The 25,577-nt window shown below is 53.3% G+C and overlaps 1 protein-coding gene across 1 annotated transcript; it reads left to right on the top strand.

Annotated features, from left to right (window-relative positions):
* The first annotated feature begins 11,640 nt into the window (after positions 1–11,640).
* Socs3 (suppressor of cytokine signaling 3) lies at positions 11,641–14,984 on the top strand. The gene is made up of 2 exons (XM_028892581.2): positions 11,641–12,200; positions 12,755–14,984. The coding sequence occupies exon 2, from the start codon at positions 12,843–12,845 to the stop codon at positions 13,518–13,520; it is 678 nt and encodes a 225-aa protein (XP_028748414.1). The 5' UTR covers positions 11,641–12,200; positions 12,755–12,842; the 3' UTR covers positions 13,521–14,984.
* The last annotated feature ends 10,593 nt before the right edge of the window (positions 14,985–25,577 follow it).

Genomic DNA, 25,577 nt, shown 5'->3' with positions numbered 1-25,577 from the left:
CTACAGAGTGAGTTCCAGGACAGGCTCCAGAGCTACACAGAGAAACCCTATCTCAAAAAAACAAAAAACAAAAAAAAGTTGATAGGTCAGCGAAGCAGAGCAGCCAGCCACTAGCTCTTACAACTCTACAAAATTCTCAGCTGAAAGGGCCCCCAGCTCCTCTCCCCTCCCACCTTACAGTCCTCTCTCCGCCCAGTCCTATCACTTCCTGTCTCCACCTCCCTAGAGCTGGGATTAAAGGCGTGAGATCCCAAGTGCTGGGATCAAAGGTGAGAGCCACCACTGCCTGACTCTATGGCTAGCTAGAGGCTTAGCTCTGCACGCTGATCTTCAGGCAAACTTTGTTTGTTGATCACAAACAAAATATCACCACAGGTCATCATGCTTGAGCAGCGAGCACCTGTATCTGAACCATTTCACCTGCCGCCTAGAACACAAATGTTCATTGGACCATGTTAGCATAGCCTGAATCCTGTTCTGTGAGCATAGTCGTTCATCTTTGACTCCGGAATCAGCTGTCTCTTGGGGCTATTGAGACAGCTCATCAGGGAAAGGCACCTGCCAGCCCGGTACCAAGCCGGGCAACCTTGGTTTGATCACTAGGACTCACGGGGTTGAAGAGAACAAAGTGCACAAGTGGTCCTCTGATCTGTGTCACAACACACACACACACACACACACACACACACACACACACACCACACCATACACACACCATACACACACATCACACACACATACACACACACACACCACACCACACACACACACACACACACACACCATACACACACACCACACACACATACACACACACCATATACACACACCACACACACATACACACACACCACACGCACCATACACACACACACCACACACACACACACACACACACACACACACACACCATACAGGTGGGGGGATGGGGGTGGGGGATGGGGCGGTGGTCGGGTGCGGGGTTTTCTCTCCCACATCTATAGCCATGCACCTCTCAAGGGTCCTTCTTACCTACAACTCCAGCGAGGAGAAATTACAGAGGCCTTCTAGGATTCTGGGACCAGGCTCTATGTCCTCTGCAGCTGAGGGGATGCCTGAAGGAGCCCAAGGCCATGAAGAATTCCTTTCCAGCATGGAAGTTTAAAGCAGCCACCTCCCTTACCCAAGAAGGGAGCTGCTGGTCAAGGTTTGCCCACTTATCATTTCAGCTTTTCAATGTCGAAAAATCTTGTCATCAGCAAAACAAAGCATCTATTGCTCAATGGCCACCTCACCACAGGGCAGCCCTGGGCCTCTTCTGGGATTTAATCAACAAGAAGTCAGAACCCAAATTTCTGGAAACGCCTCCAGGGCAGAGCATCCTGGTTCTCTGTCAATGTGAGGAGAAATGCAACTCTTGGTTTCAGGGGAATCTTGGCCTCTTGTGGTGTGGCAAGCAGCCAGCACCATAAAGCCTTGTGACCCAGCAGCCCAGCACATGGGGAAACACAGCCATCTGTGGCCAGTTGTCCCAGGGCATCACACTCGGTAGCCAGAGAGGTATCTGAGGGGTCCCCTCAGAAGCACACCCCGCCTCTACCTTCCCCAGCTTTTGCCTACCTGGCCCATGAGACAGGAGAGAGAGGCTATCAGGAGGGTCCTCCTATAAGTACTAGTCTGGCTTGAGAGAGAGGCAGAGTAGGCCAGGCCAAGGCAGGGGGATTGAGAGCCTTTTAGTCTGGAACACAGGGCCAGGCTGAGTGGTTGTCTGGCTCCCTGACACTCCTGGCCAAGGAGAGCAAGGATAAGACAATTGCACTGGAGGAGGGTTAGGGCTGGAGAGTCCAATGTCCCAATGAAGGGCCAGTAGACAATGCTGGATGCAGGCCCACCAATGGACCATGCTGGGTGCAGGCCCACCAATGGACCATGCTGGGTGCAGGCCCACCAACAGAGGCCAGAGCCCCAAAATATAGGTATAAGGTTTCCAGATTTTTGTCATTCCTTTGTTTCTTAAAGATTTACTTATTTTACTTTATGCATATATGTAGTCCAGGCTGGCTCACATTCACTGTGTAATCAAGGGTGACTTTGAACTCCTGGATTACAGATGTGTGGCACCATGCTCAGCTTGTTCTCTCTGTCTCTGTTTCTGTCTCTGTGTCTCTGTGTGTGTGCACACGAACATGCCACAGCACAAATAGGGAAGTCAGAAGACAATGCTGTGGTATTGGTTCTCTCCTTTCATCTTTACGTGGGCTTGGGTTGTCCAGTTCAAACCATCAGGCAGCAGGCTCCTTGACCTGCTGAGCCTTCTCAGTGGCTCATTTCCAGGTTTTAAATGCTGTCTCAAAAAAATTACGATTTAATCCTATGTGAGTGAACCAATCCACTTACACACTGTGGTTCAGCCCGGCTATCACTTCCTATGTTTCTATCAACAAAATCCCAGGCAATGCTAGGGAATGGGAAGCACAGGACAGAACAGGAGAACCCAGCCACTAGTTTGTGCCTTTCAAACGTGGTCCCAAATGGCTGCTTCTCCACTGCATTTTCAGTTGACTAAGTTCCAAGGAGCCCTGATCCACCTCCCATGGACAGAATGAAGTTGAAACTTCTCATCACATTGAGTAGCTGCTTAGCAAGTGGAAGGGTGTGTGAGCAGATGTGAGCCCAGAAGACACTGGACAACAGAGCTCTGGGTGCCCTGGGCTGGTGAGGAGCCAGGCCCTTGAGTCTTTCCCTTGCCTGGTTGTACAGAAAGTCAGCCAGGACAAAGGAGCCAGGCTCCAGGGAAAGCCCAGGGGTTTGATGAGCAGTCTGGGCCCCAGTGTGGCCCAGGTGGGGACACTTCTCCAGACAAGACACTTCAGCTTCCCATCAGTCTATCTCTGTCACTTCCTCAGGGAAGTCCCTTTGGATGGTTTCCCACAGGGGGACAACTGTGGCTTTTCCACAATGCATTGACTATAGAACCTTCTGCATGCTGGGCAAGCGCGCGCGCGCACACACACACAGAGAGCCTTCTTTTACTTTTCATTTTAAGACAGGGTCTCAAACTGGCCTTGAACTCTGTAGGCCAAACAGGCTTTGAACTTTCAGTCCTCCTGCCTCAGCCTCCCTAGTAGTGGTGATAACAGACCTGGGTCACCAGGCCAGGCTTATGACATCTTCATGGCACTTAGCAGCGTCAAAATTAGTCAATTCAGATATCAACTGTGGAGGAAGCTTGTCCTGCCAGGAAAGACCTAAGCCCAGACTGATGAATTACTGAGGCCAGCTCAGTCCCTGACCTACCCGCCCACTTAAGGAATAAATGAATGATTTTGTAAAATAAATGGGAAATAAGAGGCAAGCGGTAACTGAACTGGGCATGGTGTTGCATGACTTTAATCCCGGTGCTAGGGAGGCAGAGGCAGACGGATCTCTGTGAGTTCTGGGTCAGCCTGGGCTACAGGGTAAGTTCCAGTAAGCCAGGCCTACAAAGTGAGAGACTGTCGCAAAAAATAAAAAGACTAGCTGGGCGGTGGTGGCCTACACCCAGCCAGGAGAGCCAGGCGGATCTCTGTGAGTTCAAGGCCAGCCTGGTCTACAGAGCAAGATCCAGGACAGGCTCCAAAGCTACACAGAAAAACCCTGTCTCGAAGAACAAAAAAACAAACAAAAAAAAGGAACTAATAAAAATTAAGAAAGAAAAGAAAAAGAAAATGAAAGAAAGGAAGAAAAGAAAGAAAAAGAAACTCCAAACAATACACAGTGGGCGGGGACGTAGCTCAGTGGGGGAGTGCTTGTCTAGCATCCACAAATTCCTGAGTTCAATTCCCAGCACTGCATAAATAAGGTGGACCAAATGTGAGTGCCCGTAATCCCAGCTCTGGGGAGGGAGAGGGGAAGGGCAAGGTTCAAGGTCATCCTTGGTTACATCCAAAGCTAGCTTGGGATTGAAACCCTGTCTTTGATAATGGTGGTGGTGGTGAGATGACCACAAGCCTGACGACCTGGATTCTGATTCCCAGGTCCACACAACAGAAGGAGAAAACAGATCCATATGGGTTGTCCTCTGACCTTCCCGTGTGCTGCGTGGGTCACATGTACTCACACACACACAAACAAATACAAGTTAAAGAATTAGCCAGGAGGTGGTGGCAGGCCTTTAATTCCAGCACTCAAGGCAGAGACAGGCGAATATCTGAGTTCCTGGCCAGCCTGGGAAAATTCTTAAAAACTCAAAAATACTCCAAGGAGGCTAGAAAGAGGGCTCAGTGGTTAAGAGTTCATGCTGCTTTTCCAGAGGACATGAGTTCACCTCCAGCACAACACTATCAGCTGCCTCACAACGCAACATCCTATAACTCCAGTTCCAGGGGATCCAAGATCCTCTTCTTGATTCCCGGAGTTACTTGCCCTCACATGCAAATTCTCACAGCGACACTTATGCATACATACAAATAAATGTATTTAAAAACCTCTAAACAACACCCATATTGGGAGGGGGGTCAGGGAAACTGCCTCAAGGTCAATCCTTAGAGAGCCTCAGCCTCTCACCTGACCCACTTGTCCACCATGAAGCCTGAGACCTTGGGAGGCAGAGGCCTGTCTTTCTACTTTGAACCTGCCTGGGGTTCAGTGAAGCCAGGTGCATGGCAGTGCCTCCTTCAGAGGCCAGGTGCTCCGGAGGGCACCTGAGATTCACCTAGAGAAGGTGGGGCAGACGTTGCCTGGGTGAGGAGCACCTGTCCTTAGCGCCAGGTCCCAGCCTTGCAGCCCAGTGGCCTCTCTGGAGGCCTTCCCGGTCTGTTTTAGCTCATCACCCCACCCAGGCTGGGCTCTCCTCCCCGGGTACAGCCACTTCTGCTCTCGGCATGTGGCCAGGCCTCATTTGCATCGAAACCCAGATGGCTCACCGCAGCCTGGCTTCCCAGAACTGCCCAGCTGCCTTGCCGTCTGTTCCCTAGTGCAGCCCCAGCTTGGCCTTTGTGGGTGCTTCTGAGCAAATAGACACTTCCCACCCCATCCCTGGACAGAGCAGGGTGTGTTGGTTTGCAGGATGGGATGGCAGGGTAAATGCCTGGAAGCTGACTTCCCTCACCCTCTACCCCCAACTCAGAACTTGTGGACTCCTTTGTGATGGACAGGAAGAAACTCCCCTTCTCAGCACCCCATTCTATTCTCTCTGCGTCCGCCTCCAGCACCCAACCCACATATACCCATTACCCACCCCCCAATCTCTCTGTGGGCGGAGGAATGGTCCCCAGGGCAGGGGTCCTGGCACTCAGGCCAACCCAGTCCCTGGAGGGCACCAGGAATCTGAGAAGTGAGGATTGAGTGAGTGTGTGGTGGGTTGCTGAAGTGTTTTCTTTTTCTTCCCCTCCTCTGAGTTTTCTGGGAAACGCCAGAGGCTGCTGGGCCTGGAATGTCAAGCTTGAAAGGACTCTTTAGTGGCCGCCCCACAGACATCCGACCCGCAAACCTTTTCTTTTAGCTTGAGGCCCCTCCTGCCTGCAACAAAGGCCTGCCAACTGGAATGTTGCTTCCCGGCCACAGGCCATTGTCCTCGACTCCCTCCACCCCTTCAGATTGTTAGCAACCGGAAAGGAAGAAATCGGGGTCAACTTGATATGTGACCCCTGAGCTCTTCTCCTTGAATGAGAAAGGTTCTCTGTGACAGACTTGTTCCAGCCTTCCCCCTGCTCCTCAAACAACCCTGGAGGGCAGAGAGAGAACCTAGGCTGCAGTTGAGAGGTGCACCCAAGGCAGGCCTGGGTTCTGGGGGGCCTTGCTGTAGCTGCAGGGGGTACAGGAGAAACAGGCTCCCTGCCTCTCTTTCCAGGTTGACCCAGAAAAAGTGGAGTAACAGAAAAGCAGGCGCCTGTCCCGTACTAGACTAAGTTTCTGGACATCTTGATTCCTGATTTGTATTCCCAGATGTAGGTGATAAACTAGCATGGAGCTGGGAACAATGGACCTGATGGCCACACATAAACAGTCTCCAATATCTTTGAAGACAGAGCACCCTGGACTCGGTCTTAGTAAGGTTATGATCTGAGGCAAGCCTCCCAACCCTGTGGCTGCAGATCTGGCCACCAAAAGTGGTGATCTTAGCATCTGTGCCCAAGGTAAGTATGGCACCTGGAGCCACCAAGTCATACCATTGCTTCCTGCCTGCCTAGGCGCCAGCATCCCATCCTCTCTGGGCTCAGAGGATGATCTCAGCAGATGTCCCTTGCCACAGGCTGGCAGCTGAAACCACAGGGCTCTTCCTCTCGACTGCAAATGCTTATCTTTATGTTTTTTATGACCCTGCACCTTTGCCTGGAAATGGGATTCTGAACGCATCCAAGTTCTGCAACAGGAGAGATTAGAAAAAGGTGGTGGCCTCCTGATCCCTTAGACGGGAAAAATGCTAGGTGGAGCTAAGGGGCCAGACCGAGATAATTGGCTCTTTTTCCCTTTCAGCTACCCAGCAGATAAGAGGGGATGCAGACCGCGTTTGAGCTCTGCCCTTGGTCTGTCATCTCTCAGTTCAAGTCCTTATCCTAGAGTGGGTCCCTGGAAACGTGCCCTGCATTAACCAAGTGTCCCCTCCCACTTTTCCAGGCTGTTTATCTTCAGATTAGCAGTCTAATAATCGCCAGTAAACTAGCCATGGGGCTTCCCAGAACCCACACCATCCAACCCAGAAACCAACAATTCAGAAGAATGTTGGTTGTGGCATCTAAGACTCACAGGAAACAGAAATCCACACACGCTGGCCCTTAGGGTCATTGAGGACTTTCAATGTGCCAGGCTCCAGGTTCACAGAGGATATGAACCCAGGGCTCAGTGGTTAGGAGCCATTGCTGCTCATGGTGACCTCTAACCTCCAGATCCAGGGGAACCAGATGCCTCTGGCCTCTGTGCACATACCCACAGGTAGGCATACACATACACACTTAATTTTAAAACAACAATTAAAATGTCATACCGGGTGGTGGTAACACTTGCCTTTAATCCCAGCACTTAAGAGGCAGAGGCAGGCAGATCTCTGAGTTCAAGGTCAGCCTGGTCTACAGAGCCAGTTCCAGGACAGCCAAGCTACATAGAGAGACACTATCTCAAAAAGCAAAAATAAACAAATAAAAATTCAAAACACACACACAAAGGAAATTAATGCAACATCTTCCCTCAAGAGCGGTCAGAACATTTTGATGAGTGTGGTGGTTTTAATGCCTAGTTGTAAAGAGAAAGTACAAATCAACCAGCCCGGGAGAGGTAGTTTCCTTCCTAGGGAAGCAGGTAGGCAAAGCTGGGGGGTGGCGGGTGGGCGGCCACACAGCACACATGGGCTACTGCACCTGTGGCCATGCACTTCTCAGGGAAAGTTAAGGTTTTCGTTCATCATCCGCTTCAGAGAAACCACATTCTGACAGTTGGCGGCTAGGAAGGAGATATTTAGTGTCATCTTGACACAGGGTTGTGAGTTTTGTTTGTTTTTTGCTTTTCGTTTTGCATATCTTTATTTTATGTGTATGAGTATTTTGCCTGGGTGCATTTATATGTACCTCATGCATACCTGGTAGTTGTACAGGCCAAAAGAGGGTATCAGATATCAAATCTTCATTCGAGTTAGAGACACTTGTTAGCTGTTACATGAGTGCTGGGAATTGAACCTGGATCCTCTGCAAGAGCAACCAGTGCTCTTAACCACTCAGCATCTCTCCAGCCTCTAGGGATATGATTTTGGTTGTTGTTTGGTTTGAGACAGTGTCTCACATAGCTCAGGCTGGCCTCAAATTCCATATGTAGTTTAGGATGACCTTGAATTTCTGGTCTTCCTACCTCCATCTTTTGATTACATGGATTACAGACGGGAGCCACTAGCTTGAGTCCATCCTTTGCTCATTAGATCCTGGATGCTGCCCTTGCAGAGATCTGCCAGGCCATATACCCTATTTAATAGGTACCCTAAGCTTCTAAAGTCCCAGCATGTAGCATTTCAAAGGTAGAGTGGGGTGATAGGATTAGCTTCCTAAATTATGATCTGAGGCCCTATCTGGAATTTTTACTAGGCTGCTTCCCGTCGAAGCTCAGAGCCGATTATCCTCAGAGTCTATAAATGTAAGGAATGTCCTTTGTTCTGCGTTTTTGCCTCTGGATCTTATTTCAGCTTCTCCTAGTGCAAGGGGGGCCAAAGTTATAAAAAGGCCTGGCCACCTAAAATCCATCTCAAGGCATCTCTACTGAATCTGGAAAGAATCCTCAATATTTAAAGCAGTTGAGCCAGGTGTGGTGGCGCACGCCTTTAATCCCAGCACCCCGGAGGCCCAGACAGGCAGATCTCTGAGTTTCAAGCTAGCCTTGTCTACAGAATGAGTTCCAGGACAGCTAGGACCACACAGAGAAATCTTGCTTGGGAGACAAGAGGTGGGAGCTGGGGATGGAACCCAGGGCTTCCCTGGGGATGGAACCCAGGGCATCCTGCGTGCTAGGTATGCATTAAATAGTGACCTCAGCCATTTGTCCCAGGCTCTGAGACTTCTAACAGTAAGCACATCAACTGAGCCACATCTGCAGCCTCAAAAGTCCTGTCCTAAGCACCATAGTCCTCACAGGAACGGGGGGGGGGGGGGCTTGGAGGGGAGGGAAGGGATGCAGAGTTAGTGATGTCACATTGCTACTGTGTCACACAGCTACTGTGCCATGGAGCCAAGGAGCAGTGGAGGTTCCTAAGACCATGCATGGCACCCAGCTTACCGGTCCATCTGCTGCTCTGACCTCTCTAGCCACAATAGCCACACTGGGAGAGCAGAGGCATGCCTGTAGGTCCTGTCCCACATCTCCTCTTCAAACACTCTGGCCCTCTACTCTGAGTGGAGTCCCCTGCTGGCCCTGCAGAGTGAAGGCTTTTTTTTTTTTTTGGTTTTTCAAGACAGGGTTTCTCTGTGTAGCTTTGAGCCTTTTCCTGGAACTCACTTGGTAGCCCAGGCTGGCCTCGAACTCACAGAGATCCGCCTGCCTCTGCCTCCCGAGTGCTGGGATTAAAGGCGTGCGCTGCTGCTGCTGCTGCTGCTGCTGCTGCCGCTGTCGCTGCTGCTGCTGCGCCGTCGCTGCCGCTGCTGCCCGCCCCGCCGCCGCGCCGCCGCCACCGCCGCCCGAGTGAAGGCTTTCTTGACAGCATGTCCTGTTAGGACTTGCTCAGAAAAAGGAGTCTCTCCAGGCAAGCTAGGACTCCCAAGGCGCCAGCCCCATTCCCTGCCCCCTCCCCCTCTCTCAGATTCATTTGTTTATTTAATTTATAATTAAATTAATTATATTTATTATAATTATGATGCTGCTCTGGCTGGCCTAGAACTCTGTCAACCAGGCTGCCCTTCAACTCATAGAGATCTGCCTGCTTCTGCTTCCGGAGTGCTGGGATTAAAGGTGTGCTCTACCAATACTATGCAAGGCCCAAGATTTATTTTTATTTGAATTGTGTATATGTGGGGGGTGGCATGTGCACATGAGTGCAGGTTCCCAGGAAGCAGTTGAGATCCATCCTACAGCCGGGCAGTGGTGGCACACACCTTTAATCCCAGCACTGGGGAGGCAGAGGCAGGTGGAGCTCTGTGAGTTCAAGGTCAGCCTGGTCTACAGAGTGAGTTCCAGGAAAGGCGCAGAGCTACACAGGAAAACTCTGTCTTGAAAACCAAAAAAAAAAAAAAAAAAAAAAAAAAGAGCGATCCCTCCTACATGGGTGCAGGGAGCCAATCCGGTCTTCCGGAAGTGCAGCATGTGCTCTGAAGGGCAAAGCCAGCTCTCCATTCTCTTTATTTCCCTCTTACCCCACCCCAGGAACCATCACCGCGTCTCACTGGGTCACAGTCATTGACTAGTCCTGTCTCATGGCCTTCCCTGCTGCAGGATCAGCCCAGCAGCCCTTGCATCCCATCACTTCAGCCCAGGCTCCACAGAATCAGGTACAAAATGAGGGGTTGTGGAATGGCTGAATGAACTTGACTTCTGTCAAGGCACGGTAATTTACAAAGCACTTTCCCATCCATTAACTCCAGGGCTATTCCCTAAGAGTCTTCCCTGTCCTCCACTGCCCTCAGCACGGAAGCATACGGTCAACGCAGCTGTGTAACCCTCCCTGGATGAGATGAAGGCGGGCTTGTCCGCAGGGGAAGGGAGAATCCATCTCAGGCGCCGCTGGCAAGTGTCTTGAAGACAAGACCCGCTCTCACAAGTTATCTCCACGTGTGAACAATGCCTGGTCTGTCCGCACAACGTCTGAGAAATAGTCTAAAGGAGGCCCCCAAGCCTCTTGAGTACTGGCATTGCTAGGGTGCGTCACTATGCTCCTTCCTATTTAACAAGGACAAGCCCGAGCCCAGGGAGGCTGTGCACCCGCCCGAGTATTAGTCCCCAGCATCAGGGAGCATATTGGGCAGAGTGGGCCAAAATACTGAGGCACCTACCGATTCCCCAGGAAGGGGAGCAGGCAGCCCCCCCTTCAAGCCCAAGCTACTGTTCGTTCCCCCTCCAACTAGTATTACACAAAGCCTGTGGTGTCCACGAGGGAGGGCCAGGAAGCCCGGGGAGAGCAGCCACTCTGTGTCTCACTTGGCTGGTTCTCAGGTGGCGCCAGAATCCTGCTGCCTGTTGCAAAACTTGCCTTCAGGCCTTTATAGGTACTCAAATGACCAGGAGCAAGTCAACCTTTCACCTCCATCACCTGCTCTTACCAGTACCCCCGCCAGGAAAAGTTCAGGCACTCGAACACTTAGAGGCAAGGGAGGGCCCGTCCTAACACCTCAGTGGCCACCTGCCAGTGGGCTGAACCCATGACAACTGCTCTGTGGACATTCTGCCTATTCCACATTTATTCCCAGGTTTAAACCTGGCCTGGAAGGTGAACCTCCTCTCTTCCAGGTTGCCCATTTCTGTTCTTGAATAAGGAGTCCCACAACCTCTTCTTTCTCCAGGGCCTGGGAAACACTGCAAAACTCTGCTCGCCTACAAGACTCCAGTGCGCCCTCTAGCGGACTCGGGAGCGAGAGGGGGGGTCATGGTTTCTCCCTCGAGCTCCCCCGCTGAGCCGAGAGCACCTGGGCGGACTAGCTCACCATGCAGGTTGGGAGACTCAGATGAGTGATAGGGTGATAGTTAGCGGCTTCCTCCGCCTACCCCCCACCCCCTGCAAAGAGCATTAGCACCCACGTCTGTCACCAAGGAACTAAGCAGTGGGCCGGTGAGCCGAGGCCCGGCAATTGCGTCCAAGGCGGGGTCTCCTTCACTTCTGGATCTCCCAGCTTCATCTTTTGGACCTGTCCACAGGTAAGTGTCGCGCATCCCCCACCTTCATTTTCTAGGTCCCCAGTGAGCTGGCTGCGGAATAGCCCTACTTCCCTTTTGGCTGGCACGGGGCTGCTTAGAACTGTAAATGAGGACCTCGGGGTGGCCTGGGTGGGAGCGAGGGGAGCGTCCCCACGCAGGGTCCAAGAAAAAGGGAAGGGGTGCCGGGAGCTTCTCCGGGCCGGCCTCCTAGAACTGCCCGCGCGCTCCCATCGCGGCGCCCCCGCCTCTGCCAGAAACCAGCCTTCTTAGAAGGGAGGGGGTGGGGGGGGGAAAGTGTGAATGAGAAGTTGGGGGCGGAGCGCGCGGGGGAGGGGCCGCTGCCAGGAACGCTCGGCCACGGCTGGCGCCGCGCCCGACGGTCGGGCAGCCTCGCGCCGCGCTTTGTCTCCCTCTCGGTGAGTCTCGGCGGGTCCTGGAGGCCCCAGCTCCAGGCCCGCCCTCGGCCGCCCGCGGCCCCTCCCTCGCCCTCCGCGCACAGCCTTTCAGTGCAGAGTAGTGACTAAACATTACAAGAAGACCGGCCGGGCAGTTCCAGGAATCGGGGGGCGGGGCGTGCTGGCCGCGTAAATACCCGCGCGCGCGGCCTCGGCGGCGGCTCTAACTCACACTCTTCGGCTCTCCTGCTCTCACCACTGCTGCCTCTCCGGGCTCCTGGACGCCCCCTGCCCGGCCCAGCTCTCTGTCGTGGCCCTTCGCCCGGGTTCTTTGCCTGATCCATCCCGGGGCGCGCCTGATCGGCCCTGGGGGCAGCGAAGCCAGAGGGGACGCACGCTCGGGGAACCCTTTGTGGACTTCACGACCGCCAACATCTGGGCGCAGCGCGGGCCACTGCTGGCCGCCGCCTCGCCTTGGGGACCGTAGGAGGAGCAGCCCCAAGGCCGGAGACTTCGCTTCGGGACTAGGTAGGAAGGAGGGGCGCGGTGTGGGGAAGGGTGGGGGCCTCGATCCAGCTCGGGAGCTTTTCCCGGTTTCTCCTCCCCTTCCCGGGTCATTCCCGGTAGGGAGGGGACGAGGTAGGGGGCAGAGCGGATGAGAGGCGAAGATCCCGGGTTCCCGTAATACTCGGACTAGGGCCCTTGGGCTTCTCCAGTCCCCTCTCCCACATATCTCGGGTTTGTCACCCTCCTTTTCGTCCTCGCCACTGAGGGCACCGGACTGAGCGACGCCCTGAGCGTCCCTGGGGCTCTTGTCTCGTTCCCCATCCTGGCAGTGATCCTGGAGACCCAACTTCCACTCGGGAGTTTCTCTCGGGTGTTCTTCCAGAGCGCGCTGGGGAAGGGATTGTCTGGGGTTGGCTGGCAGGGACCGAGGTTGGGAGAGCTCCGCGAGGTGGCTGGGTCTGAGATACAGCCTTCTGCGGGGCAGCCGAGTGCCCCGGGCGCACGGCGGAGGTTGGAGGGCTGGGCAGACTGGAGGGTTCCGAGCACTCACGCGCCGGACGCTTTCCTCTCCGCAGCCCCCCGGGATGCGGTAGCGGCCGCTGTGCGGAGGCCGCGAAGCAGCTGCAGCCACCGCCGCGCAGATCCACGCTGGCTCCGTGCGCCATGGTCACCCACAGCAAGTTTCCCGCCGCCGGGATGAGCCGCCCCCTGGACACCAGCCTGCGCCTCAAGACCTTCAGCTCCAAGAGCGAGTACCAGCTGGTGGTGAACGCCGTGCGTAAGCTGCAGGAGAGCGGATTCTACTGGAGCGCAGTGACCGGCGGCGAGGCGAACCTGCTGCTCAGCGCCGAGCCCGCGGGCACCTTCCTTATTCGCGACAGCTCGGACCAGCGCCACTTCTTCACGCTGAGCGTCAAGACCCAGTCAGGGACCAAGAACCTACGTATCCAGTGCGAGGGGGGCAGCTTTTCGCTGCAGAGTGACCCCCGGAGCACGCAGCCAGTACCCCGATTTGACTGTGTACTCAAGCTGGTGCACCACTACATGCCGCCCCCGGGCGCCCCCTCCTTCTCCTTGCCACCCACGGAACCCTCCTCCGAGGTGCCGGAGCAGCCACCTGCCCAGGCGCTCCCCGGGAGTACCCCCAAGAGAGCTTACTACATCTATTCTGGGGGCGAGAAGATTCCGCTGGTACTGAGCCGACCTCTCTCTTCCAACGTGGCCACTCTCCAGCATCTCTGCAGGAAGACCGTCAACGGCCACCTGGACTCCTATGAGAAAGTGACCCAGCTGCCTGGACCCATTCGGGAGTTCCTGGACCAGTACGATGCTCCACTTTAAAGAGCGAAGGGGTCAGAGGAGGGCCTGGGTCGGTCGCCTCTTCTCCGCGGCACACGGCACAAGCACAAGAATCCAGCCCCAATGTTCGGTAGCTCCCAGTGAGTCAGGGGCAGGTAGGCTTCTTCCTCAGGCCCCCGGCTTTGCAAAGTGGGGCAGACAGGACCTGGAATGTGTGAGGGGAGGGGAAGTTGCCACCTGCTTTCCCACCCCCCAGCTCCTCTCAAGAGGATCCAGTTGGCCAGTGGGACAATCGCATTGACAAGTGACTCTCCTCACCTCCTCCCTTCCTCCACACCCCCTCTGCTTCCCCAGGGAGCAGAGGGAGGGAGGGAGGACACCTCCGAGTGTTGAACTAATGAGAACCGCAGGGGAATCTTCAAACTTTCCCACGGAACTTGTTTGCGCTTGGATTTGGCTGAATCCTGAGCAGACGCCAGGCCTGGGGGAAAGATGGAAGAGAAGAGGGTGTGCGGAGGGCTGGCTGCAGGCTGGCCAAAAAAATGACCACTCCACTACCCAGCCTAGGTGAGGAGTGGTGGCTCCCGGCTCTAGGGAGAGAGGCAAGGGGTGACCTGAAGAGCGCCGTTCTGGTGCCAGGCTCCTCTCCCTTGGGGCAGCTAGTGAAACCTCCCAGAGTCCTCCCCGTTGCAAAGAGTCAATGGCATGTGGGAGGGAGATGGATGGGGCTGGTCAGTTGGCCACCTTTTCCAACACCAGAGGGAGGCAGATGAACAGATGAGCCATCTTGGAGCCCAGGTTTCCTTAGAGAAGATGGGGGACTCTTTGTTTCTCCTATGTCAGGCTGGGAGACTTGCCTTAAATGCCCTCTGTCCCATGGATAGGGATTGGCACATGAGGAGCCAATCACAGCCAACAGGCGGAGGAGCTGAGGGATTCTCCAGTGACTGCAGGCCAGAGGAAGTGGGTGCAGGGAGGAGACCCTGAGTGGTCACTGGGAAGAATTTAGCCAGTCCTAGGCACCGCACCTCTTGGTCAGCGGAATCAGCAGGTCCCAGGGCCCTCCGGGTCCTGCACAGCGCTCTCTTCTCCCCTGGGGTGGGGGGAGGCAGGAGGTGATGGAGAAACCTTCATCTGCCACTCAACGGTGGCCACTCACAGGAATGCAGCAGCCATGGAATTACCTGGAACTGGTCTTGTTTAGGGGAGAAACAACCAAGTTTTCTGAGTCAGGTATGGGGCTGGGTGGGGCAGCTGTGTGTTGGGGTGGCTTTTTCTCTCTGTGTTGTTTTGAATAATGTTTACAATTTGCCTCAATCACTTTTATAAAGATCCACCTCCAGTCCGCTCCTCTCCCCATTCAGGCCTTCGAGGCTGTTTGAAGATGCTTGAAAAACTCAACCAAATCCCAGTTCAACTCAGACTTTGCACATATATTTATATTTATACTCAGAAAAGAAACATTTCAGTAATTTATAATAAAGAGCACTATTTTTTAATGAAAAACACGACTCGAGCCTTCTTTCCCTGACCATGGAATGAGGGGAGGGGGCTGGCTGTGCCTCTTGGGTCCCTGCCCACAGCTCTGAGGTAGACTCAGAGGTACTCTCACGTCACCGTCACCGGCAGCCCGCCTGTGTCACTGGCAGGCTAGGGCAGCCACCTAGACTGTTACTGATGGTTAATTCCTGCCAGTCTGATTCAGCTCTGACCAGAATATGCAAAGCAAGTTTGCGAAGGAAGTGCGGGCCTCAAAGGGCTTGCAGGGGGCAGGCTGCACTGTGGTCAGAAGCTGTTAGGCTCCAAGCTATTAGTGCTCTCTGGCTGGGCTGCTTGGCAGGGAGGTGTTCCGAGAAAGCCTAGATGTGGGGTCCAGATGGTGACTCGTGACCTCAGCACGGCGTCACAGATGTCACAGCAGCACGTAGGGGGAAGGGTGATCCCCACACAAGGCTGGAAAGCAGGTGGGGCCCTGGGACAGGTGTCGATGGCCTTGCTCCCCCAAACACTCATCTTGTAGCCTTAAAGCTCCTACCTGGGCCATGGAGCACCAGCCATGGAAAAGACCCATCTGTTCCTCTATAAGTCCTACATCTGGGCCCTGGAGAGGCTGAGTCTCGGGCACTTGCTTGAGACACAGCTATGCTTTTGTGAGCAGGAGTCAGCACAGCTTGGATTCGTCATTTCTGGTGCCTAGAAAGGTGAAGGGTAAATATTTATCCATTGAGTTTGGGGCCAGATGCGGGTTCAGGGGAATTAAGCAACCTGCCAAGGACACAACACCCAGGAATGTGGGGACAGCAAAGGATTGGTGTTGAGGGGGCACTGTCTCCCCACATTGTCTCCTAAAAAGCCAAATGCACGCTCTCTCTCTCCTTCTCTCTCTCTCTCTCTCTCTCTCTCTCATCTCTCTCTCTCACACACACACACACACACACACACACACAAACACCACACCGTTTGTGAGATCTTCTGCTACCCAGACCTGAAGAGCTTTGAGAAGAGTGTGACCTCCAGCTTGGGGCTCCTCAGCCTCCCTGTCTGATACTCAAGTGCCTGAAAGAGGCCAAGCTTCCTTTGGTCCCACAGCACCTGATAAACAGCTTCCCCCAAAGTCAACTGTTGAAAAGGCAACTGGAAGACTAAGCAAGACCATTTTCTTTCCCATTTCCTGGGCCTTGAGGGGAAATGATCTAAAGAGATAAGGGGCTGGGCCAGGCATGAGACCAATGTAGACAGCATGCCATACCCACACTAGAGGGACTGTCAACTTTGGAAACAGGACTGCAGAGTAAGGCAGATTCACATCTCTCCCAGAGTCCCCAGTGTCTCAAAACCTTCCTTGTCCTAAAGCCTACCCAATGGCATCCATCTGCCACTTGCTGCAGAGGGCCACTTTTGTGGAAATTACAGCCTCCATGGAACCAGGGAACCTGGCCAGGCAGTTGGCCCCTGTCCTTGACCCAGAAGGTGGCTGTTTAGCCACGTGTCCACGTTCATAGGACACGGGTCCTATCTCTTGCCTACCTCCTGGAGGCTCGCTCAGTTTGGTTTGGGAAAGTCAGGACAAAGAAGGTTTTTTTTCCCTGCCTGCAACTCACTGCATTTCTAGCCTTCTGTCTCCAGCTCAGATCACAGCCTGAGGACCAGGAAAACGAGGTTCAGAAGAGCAAAACTTACATCCACACAGTGAACCAGTGGCCACAGTGAGTGACTCTCTCCATCTCTCCCTGGCCAGTGCCTCCCTCTTTCCTTTCTTCTCTCTTCCTTCAATCCGTTACACAGACCTTCTGTGGCTCAGTCCTTTCAGGGTAAAACTCTCCTCCAAAAGACCTAGTGAGGGCACCTGGGTCCTGGTTGCCAGAGGAGGGGTGCTCCTGCCTCCAAAATGCTCATAAAGGGCTTTTAGGGAGTGGAGCCATCCCACGTAGTTTGAGCCACAGAAACTGGGAAGGCTGCTCTCTACCTCTCATTCTTCTACCCTGCTTCAAGGACTGCAAGAATCCACCCGAGAGGCCCCATTCTCCCTGCTGGTGCTGCTTTGGGCTGGCCGCCTGAATACTTGAGCCAGGAATGGGAAATCCAAGGCCTGCTTGTGGGGAAGGAGGGAGAGAGGGAGGGAGGGAGGGAGGGAGGGAGGCCACCGACAGGGAGCTGAAGATGGAAAATAAGCCCTCACGAAAGTGTCCTGGCGTACAGAGTGAGTAAAGATACCAGTCAGGAAGGGGGTACTGCAGGGGTACTGAGAAGTAAAGCAGCCAGAGCAGAGACACAGGGGGTGAAGGACTCGGTCCCCAGGAACCCTGGCTGGGTAATGGTAGGGGCCAACACGCACGGCGACGTGAGGTGTGCCCACCGAGGCCCAGGGTGGGCAGAACCCTCTCAGAGCCCCTTTATGCGCCCCGCCCGTCCTCCTCCTGTTTCGGGCTCTGCGCTACGAGCCGCCCTCTGCCAGGAAGAGTCACTTCCCGGCCACCGCGGGAGCCCAGGAGCAGCTATGCGAAGAATGTCCGCGCTGAGCGCAGGGAGGGCGGTCCCTTCAGGCCCCGCTCCCAACACGCCCACTCCACAAAGCCACGCCTCCGACACGCCCCCTCCCGCTCAGCGCCGTCGCCAGGGCAACAGGATTACAGGCACGGAGCGCTGTTTATTCTCAGCCTGGTGCCAGGAAACTCGGCCGGGAGGCGGTCAGGCGCACCTCCCTGGGTGTGTGTTGGGTGGGGGGTGGCCCGTCATTGGTCACAAGGGTCACTTACCCCCGGGAGGCGACACAGAACGGCCTGACTTCCCTCCCGGCTAAGGATGGTTCATATTTTCTGGCCCTGCCGGAGCCGAGAACACCTTCCAGGCTAATGGAGCAAAGCCTGCCCTCCCCGTCCATCCAGGGAGCCCCGCTGCTCCCTCCTTTTGCCACTCACTCATTGGTCCACTCAGCAAATATCTGCCCAACACATCCTGTGTTTCAGGGAATGTTCTAGGTCCGGAGGAGTTCGGCAAGACGAGGCCTGCTGGGGTTTGGCTCCCCATTGCTTCCCAGGAGTTAAGTTTGAGTGGGAGAAAGCCAACAATAAACTAGTAAGCATGTGAATTAAATAAATGAGGACTGCCGGTTGCACTATCAGATCAAATGTTCCCTACATATCCACAACTTTGCCATGGGAAGCCACTGGCTTGGTTAACTCCCAAAGCCAGACCAAGGGACAAAGGCACCGACTGACTCTTCTGTCAGAACATATCCACACGTTCTGATAGAGAAACTCAGGCCCTAAACCCAAGGACAATCCTTCCAGGATCGTGGAAAGGAGTAGACACAGTCAATGAGACTACCTAAACCCCCTTTCAGTCTGCCTAGAATCTCCCAATACCTCCCAGACCTCCTGAAGGCAAAGAGAACCATGGCTGGGTCCCAGGGGGAGCAGAAAAAAATTGCTTGATTCCTGGACTCCAACCGCAGTGCTTGTGAATCACATACCGGAGGGAAACTTGCAGTCTGAGAATCCCCAGTTCTCCTGGGTGACCCACCTGCTGCTCACTTTGGGGAAGGCAAGCCTGTGTTTCCGCTCTTCCTGGAAAGGGAATTTCCTCCTAGCACCTTGACTAAGCCCAGGCTGGAAAGTGAAGTGGGGAGGGAAGACCTGGAGCTCACCACAGCTGTGACAAGCCTGGACAGGCACAGCCCTTTTAGGTCCCCAGGCTCCAGACCCAGAGGCCCTGAGCCCAAGGACAGCAGGGGTTGTGGAGGAGGATGCTCCTCCTTCTCACTGAGTCCTCCCAGCTGTGCTGTGCTGGGAACAGGCCAGGCGTTTGTGAAATCCTCTGGTGAGCCTGACCCACTCTCAGGAGGACGGCCTGTGGAAGCAATGCTGGGAGGGGGGAGGGGGCTGTTCCCAGAAGCAGGGAGAACTCTGGACTTCCCACTCCTGCACTCTGGATTGCAGCACAGACTTAAGCAATTGCTGCAGCCTGGAAGGCAGCTTGCAGAGAGAAGCTGAGACCCCAGGCTTTTCCAAAAGGAAGCCAGGGTTCTGGATGCAGAAAGTGTGGACAATAACTGCTGTCGTTGTTCGCAGCAATGCAGGCAAGCCAGCTTTAGGAGCACCCAGATTGTATTTTATTACACTCGTTTGCTGTGTGTGTGCATGCCTGTGTGCATACTTGTGCCACAGTGAGCCTGGGGAGGTCAGAGGACAGCTTGCAGAAGTCAGTTCTCTCCTTCTGTCGTGTGGGTCCTGAATAGAATTAAGGTTGTCAGACTTGGCTGAGCCATCTCATTGACCCTAAAAACACCAAGATTTAAAAAAAAAAAAAAATATATATATATATATATATATATATATTGTATGTGTGTGTGTGTGTGTGTGTGTTATGACATATATGTTATATATGTATGGCATTATATATACATATATGTGTGTGTTATGGCATATGTTATATATGTATGGCATTATATATACATATATATATATATATATATATGCCACCTGTGGTGGTGTAAGCCTTTTAATCCCAGCACTTGCAAGGCAGAGATAGGAGGATCTCTGTGAGTTTGAGGCCAGCCTGGTCTACAGAGCTAGTTTCAGGGCAGCCAGGGCTACACAGAGAAATCCTGTCTAAACGCTATCCCCCTGCCCCAGAGGCAAAGAAAAAGTACACAGGGACTGAGGAAGACACTCAACATTTACTTGTAGCCTCTAGACATGCATATTACACATACAAACAATAAAAACATTTTAAATTTTAACTATTGATTTATTTATGTTTGGTTCTTGAAGACAAAGTCTCACTGTGTAGCTCTGGCTGGTTTGGAACTCACCCCACCATATCCAGCTCTACATTTTTTTTTTTTTTTTTTTTTTTTTTTTTTTTTTGGTTTTTCGAGACAGGGTTTCTCTGTGTAGCTTTGCGCCTTTCCTGGAACTCACTTGGTAGCCCAGGCTGGCCTCGAACTCACAGAGATCCGCCTGGCTCTGCCTCCTGAGTGCTGGGATTAAAGGCGTGCACCACCACCACCCGGCTCATTTTTTTTTAAACAAATTACATTTATTTATGCATATGCACCTGTGTCCACATGGGTGCATGTATGTGAGTATGTGCATGGGCACATGTGTGTGTGCACATGCTGTGGCACCCATGTGGAAGTTAGAGGACCTCCTTCCACCACAGACAGGGTCTGGGGGATGGAACACAGGTCATCAGGTCTAGTGGCAGATGCCTTTACCTGCTGAGCCATCCCCATGACCTTCCACCTTCTTTTTGAGACAGATTTCTTCATTGCCTCTGGAACTGACCAATTTGGTAAGACTGGCTACCGTATGAACACTAGGACTCTGCCTGTTTTCACTTCCCTGTGCTGGGGTTACAGGCATATTCTGCCATGCCTGGCTTTTACATGGGGATCTGAATTTCTTCAAGTCTCCATGCTTACAGCAAACGCTCTGCCCATTGGGCCATCTCCCCAGGCCCCAAATACCCAGATGTAAAAGGATAACACCACAGTTCAGGTTTATTAGTACAGGCTGACCTCCGACTTGTAGCCAAGGGTGACCTCGAGTGCTGGGATTATGGGCATATACCACCACATCCAGTTTGCGCGTAGTGGGGTTAAACCCAGGACTTCACACATGAGAGACAAGAAATCTACCAACCGAGCTACACCCCAGCCTGAGAAACATTGTTTAGCATGTATAATGTGACTAGGAAAGCTACAAGGACCCTGTCTCCCAGGAAGCTGCTGTACCACACAAGTGCCAGATGTGCTGTTCACAACAGTCTGTGTGCATGAGATACTAAGAGGCTGTGAGATGAGGGGCTGCAGTGATCCTGAGCTTTAGGGTGCAAGTACAGCCTTAGATCAACACACACACACACACACACACACACACACACACACACACACACACAGAGAGAGAGAGAGATAATTAAATGTAGACTTCCCTCCCTCTGTGGGAACTCAATGACAACAGGATAGTTTCCTGACTTCAGGCTCACAGTCTGAAAGGGGAACCAGGCTGAAAGCTGAGAAGGTACCCTAAAAGGGAATGAGTATAAAAATAAAACAGTTTACAAGGTACAGCTTGGGGTGTCCAGAAGGAAGTGACTGACAGTGGCTTCCCAGAAAGGGACATGGAGCTGAGGCCGTCAGCAGGTGCTTTTCCACGTGTCTGGGGGAGAACAGGCATCAGACACAGAGCAGGGGAAATGGCAGGAAAGAGGAAACCGGGGAGCTTGGAGAAGTTTGGTATGTCCCAACAGGGCACATCCACACCAGACCTCATCCTCTAAAAATACCACTTTTGTCATGGCACATGCGCAGCCCAGCCCATGGAATCCATGAGGCTGGTTCCCCTTAGTGCTCTCTGCCAAGCCAAGTTTCCAAACCCTCCAGGCTCTAAGTACAGCAGAAAGCTTGCTTTCACCTCTGCCGCTCCCCCATTCCACCCCACACGGTGAGACACGTCTTCCCAACAAGGTGACCTCCACACATGCACATCCCATGGCTGCATCCTGTCCTTCCAGTCACTTTCCTTGACAGCCCCAGCCCTGCAGACCCCCCTCCCTCCCAAGCCTCCCATGTGTACGACAGCAGCATCCATGTGCACATCCAGCAGCATCCTAGCCTAAGTGCCAGGAGCAGAGCACTGTGGTTTTAAAAGAACTCAGGCTTCCAAGGGGTCAGATTTACCAGGCTGTAAATTCTAGCACTTGGGAGACTGAGGCAGGAGGATTCCATGTTCTACACCAGCCTAGCACTAGCAAGACCCTGTCTCAAAAGAACAAACAAAATAAAGGGCTAGGGATGTCATTCAGTGGTAGGATGTCTGCCAGGTATTGTCAAGGCCCTAGGTTCAGCCTTCAGTATTGGCGGCAGGGGGAGACGGACAGACAGACAGACAGATACTAATAGGCTGTTTCATTCCAAGATAAGTACAAAATAACACATTTTCCAGATGAGCATTGTTGAAGTTTGGACCTGCCTCCAACCCCAGACAAGTGCATGGTTTGACTTAGAATCCAGACCCTTCCTTCCACAGTAGCTTGCACCTTCCTGGAGAACCTCCACTCATACCACCAGGGGCTCCACAAAACACTGCCGGTGATGGCTGGCTGCAGCTGGCTGTTATCGATGCCTTGGTCAGCCCTAGAGGCAAACCCTGCCCTCCTGGAGAACTGTCAGCTGGTCTCATTGGGAGAGCCTCAGCAGCTCCCAACAGGAAAGGTCTCTACAGACACCCGGAACCCCAGCAAGGGCTCTGGCCACCCACTATCTGGGACTTGGGTGAAAGCCCCAGGACACCCCAAGCCTCTCCAAGTTATCCTTTCTGAAGACTAAGGTGGGGCTTGGGAAATGACCTCTAGATTCCTTTCCGTCTAGAGTCCTATGAGAAAGAGTGAGATGGAGAGATGCTGACTAGTCCTGCAGAGAGGGAGGCTGCCTTCTAAGTGTGGTCCCCAGTTCTTCACCGTCCTTTCAGAGTCACTGAACCTGCTGAAAGTAGGGAAGGGGGGTCTGGCAGGACAGCTGCCCCGTCAGCACCAGTCAGGCATGGGGATGGCTGTGAGTGGCCCTGAACTACGGCTCTGCAAGTCATGGGTCCGGGTTTCCCCACTGGACTCTGCAGGCCACTACAGGACCAGGGTTTGACTTCCAACTCAGCAAGGACCCTGAGCAAGCTTGGACCAGAGCCCTGTCGTGGAAAGGTCAGGGCAAGGGCCCAGATGAGACCTCCCCTGGCCCTGGTCCAGGCCTCTCCAGCCTAAGAAAAAGAGCTAGGTCAGCTGGGGGCCCCTGTTGCAGGAAGAGACCTTGTGCTGATACACAGGATAGGGCCTGAGCTGTCAGTCTTGAATAAAAAAAAACAGCAAGGCCCTCTGGTCACCAGGCCAGACTCTGTGGCTGGTAGGAAAACTGCCTGGACAGCAGCCAAGTCAGAGAGCCAGATGCCAGGCAGAGGTTGCAGGCCCCTGGCAGAAAGATGGGGAAGTGGCCAAGGATGACAGAAGTTCCCGGAGGCCAGGCAAGGCGCAGGGGTGTACACGTCGCTGCACGCACACTGTTGCTCAGCACATTCTGAAATCCTGTGTAAAGATGACGGACAGACAGCGCACTGTACGTGGTCTTTCTACGGGCAGTGAGTGGCTGTGAATCACTCTAGCCTAAGTTCCCTTTGTGGGCAGGACAGTCAGCCCAAGACATCAGCTAGTTCAAGGTGGGGCTCTGCTCTGGCAGGGCTCCAAGCTTTCCACCAGGAGGAGAAAGTTGGCTCAGACCAGGATCACCAAGGGATCTCAGGAGTGAGACGGCTCAGTTGGTAACATGCTTACCATGCATGAGAACCATGTTCAGCCAACACACATGTAAACAGCCAGGCACAACACTCCACACATACTATCCCAGCACTGGGGAGGCAGAGACAGGAGGATCCCTGAGGCCCACTGGCCAGCTAGTGTGATCAAATCAGTGAGTTCCAGAGTCAGTGGGAGACTTGGGTGCAATGGCCTATGCCTTTAATACGAGAACTTGGGAGGCAAAGGCAGGCAAATCTCTATGAGTTCCAGGACAGCCTGGTCTACATAGTAAGTTTCAAGGCAGCATAGTGAGACGCTGTCTCAAAAAAAAAAAAAAAAGTGGAAGCCAGGCATTGTGGTACACATCTTTAATCTCAGCACTCGAGAGGCAGAGGCTAGCCTGACTGACAAAGTGAGTTACAGAGCAGCCAGAGCTACAGAATGAGACCTTGTCTCAAACGGTGGTGATGGGGACAAGGATGATGACGGGGCAGAGGTGACGATGATGTAGCGATCAGTTAAAGATGACACTGATGTTGGTCCCTGCCCTCCATACCTGTTCACATACACAAGCACACACACACACACACACACACACACACACACACACACACACACACATATCACCTTAGTTTAGGCAGCAAGCATTGAGGACCTGAACCAGGCTACACAGTCTTGGGTGGGAGATTATCAATGGCCCTGGTCGCCTCTTGGCCCACGGAGGGAAGATGGCCACTGTGGCACAGCCCTCCTTGGTCCTGGCCCTGCTGACCCTGCCCTGCTGACCCGGCCTGCTTTGTTTATTCCCAAACACTCTTACAACTGTACTTCAATGCAGCCAGCGCTGCTCTGGGCACGTGAAATGTGGTAACTCAATCAACTCTCCGGTCACCCATGAGTTAGGGTTTGTTTTGTTTTGTGTTTGAAACAGTGTTATACTATGTCGCCTCGGCTGGCCTGGAACCCTCCATGTAGACCAGGCTGACCTCTAGCTCAGAGATCTACCTGCCTTTATCTCCAGAGTTCTGAGATTAAAGGCACATGCCACCAAGCCCAGTATTTGTCCTTTTTTTTTTTTTTTTTTAAAGATTTATTTATTACGCGATCTCAGTCCTCGGGGGAGGCCTTGATTTGGAGGAGGTGGGAATGGGGGGTGGGCTGGGGGGAAGGGGAGGGGGGCAGGAAGGGGGAGAACAAGGGAATCTGTGGCTGTTATGTAGAACTGAACAGTATTGTAAAATAAAATAAAAGAAAAAAAAGATTTATTTATTACGTATACATACTGTCTGCATGTATGCCTGCATGCCAGATCTTATTATAGATGGTTGTGAGCCATCATGTGGTTGCTGAGAATTGAACTCAGGACCTCTGGAAGAGTTGCCAGTGCTCTTAACTTCTGAGCCATCTCTCCAGGTCCCTTATCCTTATTTTTTGATGAGAGTCATGTAGCACAACCTAGTTAGGAACTCACTATGGGAGCAAGGCTGGCCTTGAACTCATGATCTTTCTTGCCAACTTCTGAGATTATAGCATGAACCAGGCTATCTCCCTTGTTTGTTTGGTTTTGTTTTTGAGACAGAGTATATTTTTACCCCCTGGCTGGCCTGGGACTCCCTACATAAATCACGATGGCCTCACTTGTGCCAACCCCCACCTCATCCTCCGAGTACTGGGATCATAGGTACTAGCCACTATGCCCAGCACGTGCCAGCGTTTCAGTGGAGGGAACCGTGGAATGGGGGCACAGCATGACCAGCCCAAGGTCACTCAGGCAAGCTCAGGTGGCGCTGGGGCCCCAAGCTGAGTCATCTGGCTTTAGCACCTCCTTCACACCAGGATACTCAGTGTCACTGGGCCAGCCCTGCCTTGGGCCTGGCCATGGACACAGGAGCCCTGAACTGGCAGGGGCTAAGTGATGGGAGCAGAAAGGCAAATAGGCTTGGGTGTGCCCCACACACTGTGAAAGGCTCACGACCTTGGGCAGGTCCCTGGGGTTGTCATCAACACCTGCCTCTCAGGCTGTGGGGGAGTTTAGGTCACTATCTTTCCCAGGGACCTAGCCAGATCGGACACTCTCACATCCCTGTCCACACGTCCACATGGCGTTTAAGCACTCATCCTCTTGGAGGGAGGCAGCCACTTCTTCTGAGGCCGTTTCCTGTCTGTGGGGAGAGGAGAAAGCTGCAGAGACATCCTTCTTGCTCCCCACCTGTCCCCCAAGTCGCTGCTTTGTGTGGCCTGATCCCTTTCCTTCTGTCTTCCTTACTGGACCCATGTGACCCACAGTCATGGTAACTAGTGTCCTGGGGCTGC

This window comes from Peromyscus leucopus, chromosome 8b (genome assembly GCF_004664715.2).
Source record: "Peromyscus leucopus breed LL Stock chromosome 8b, UCI_PerLeu_2.1, whole genome shotgun sequence".
NCBI classification, from domain to species: domain Eukaryota; kingdom Metazoa; phylum Chordata; class Mammalia; order Rodentia; family Cricetidae; genus Peromyscus; species Peromyscus leucopus.
The sequence above is the reverse complement of the archived record's forward strand: the minus strand, read 5'-3'. Positions and strand labels throughout refer to the sequence as shown.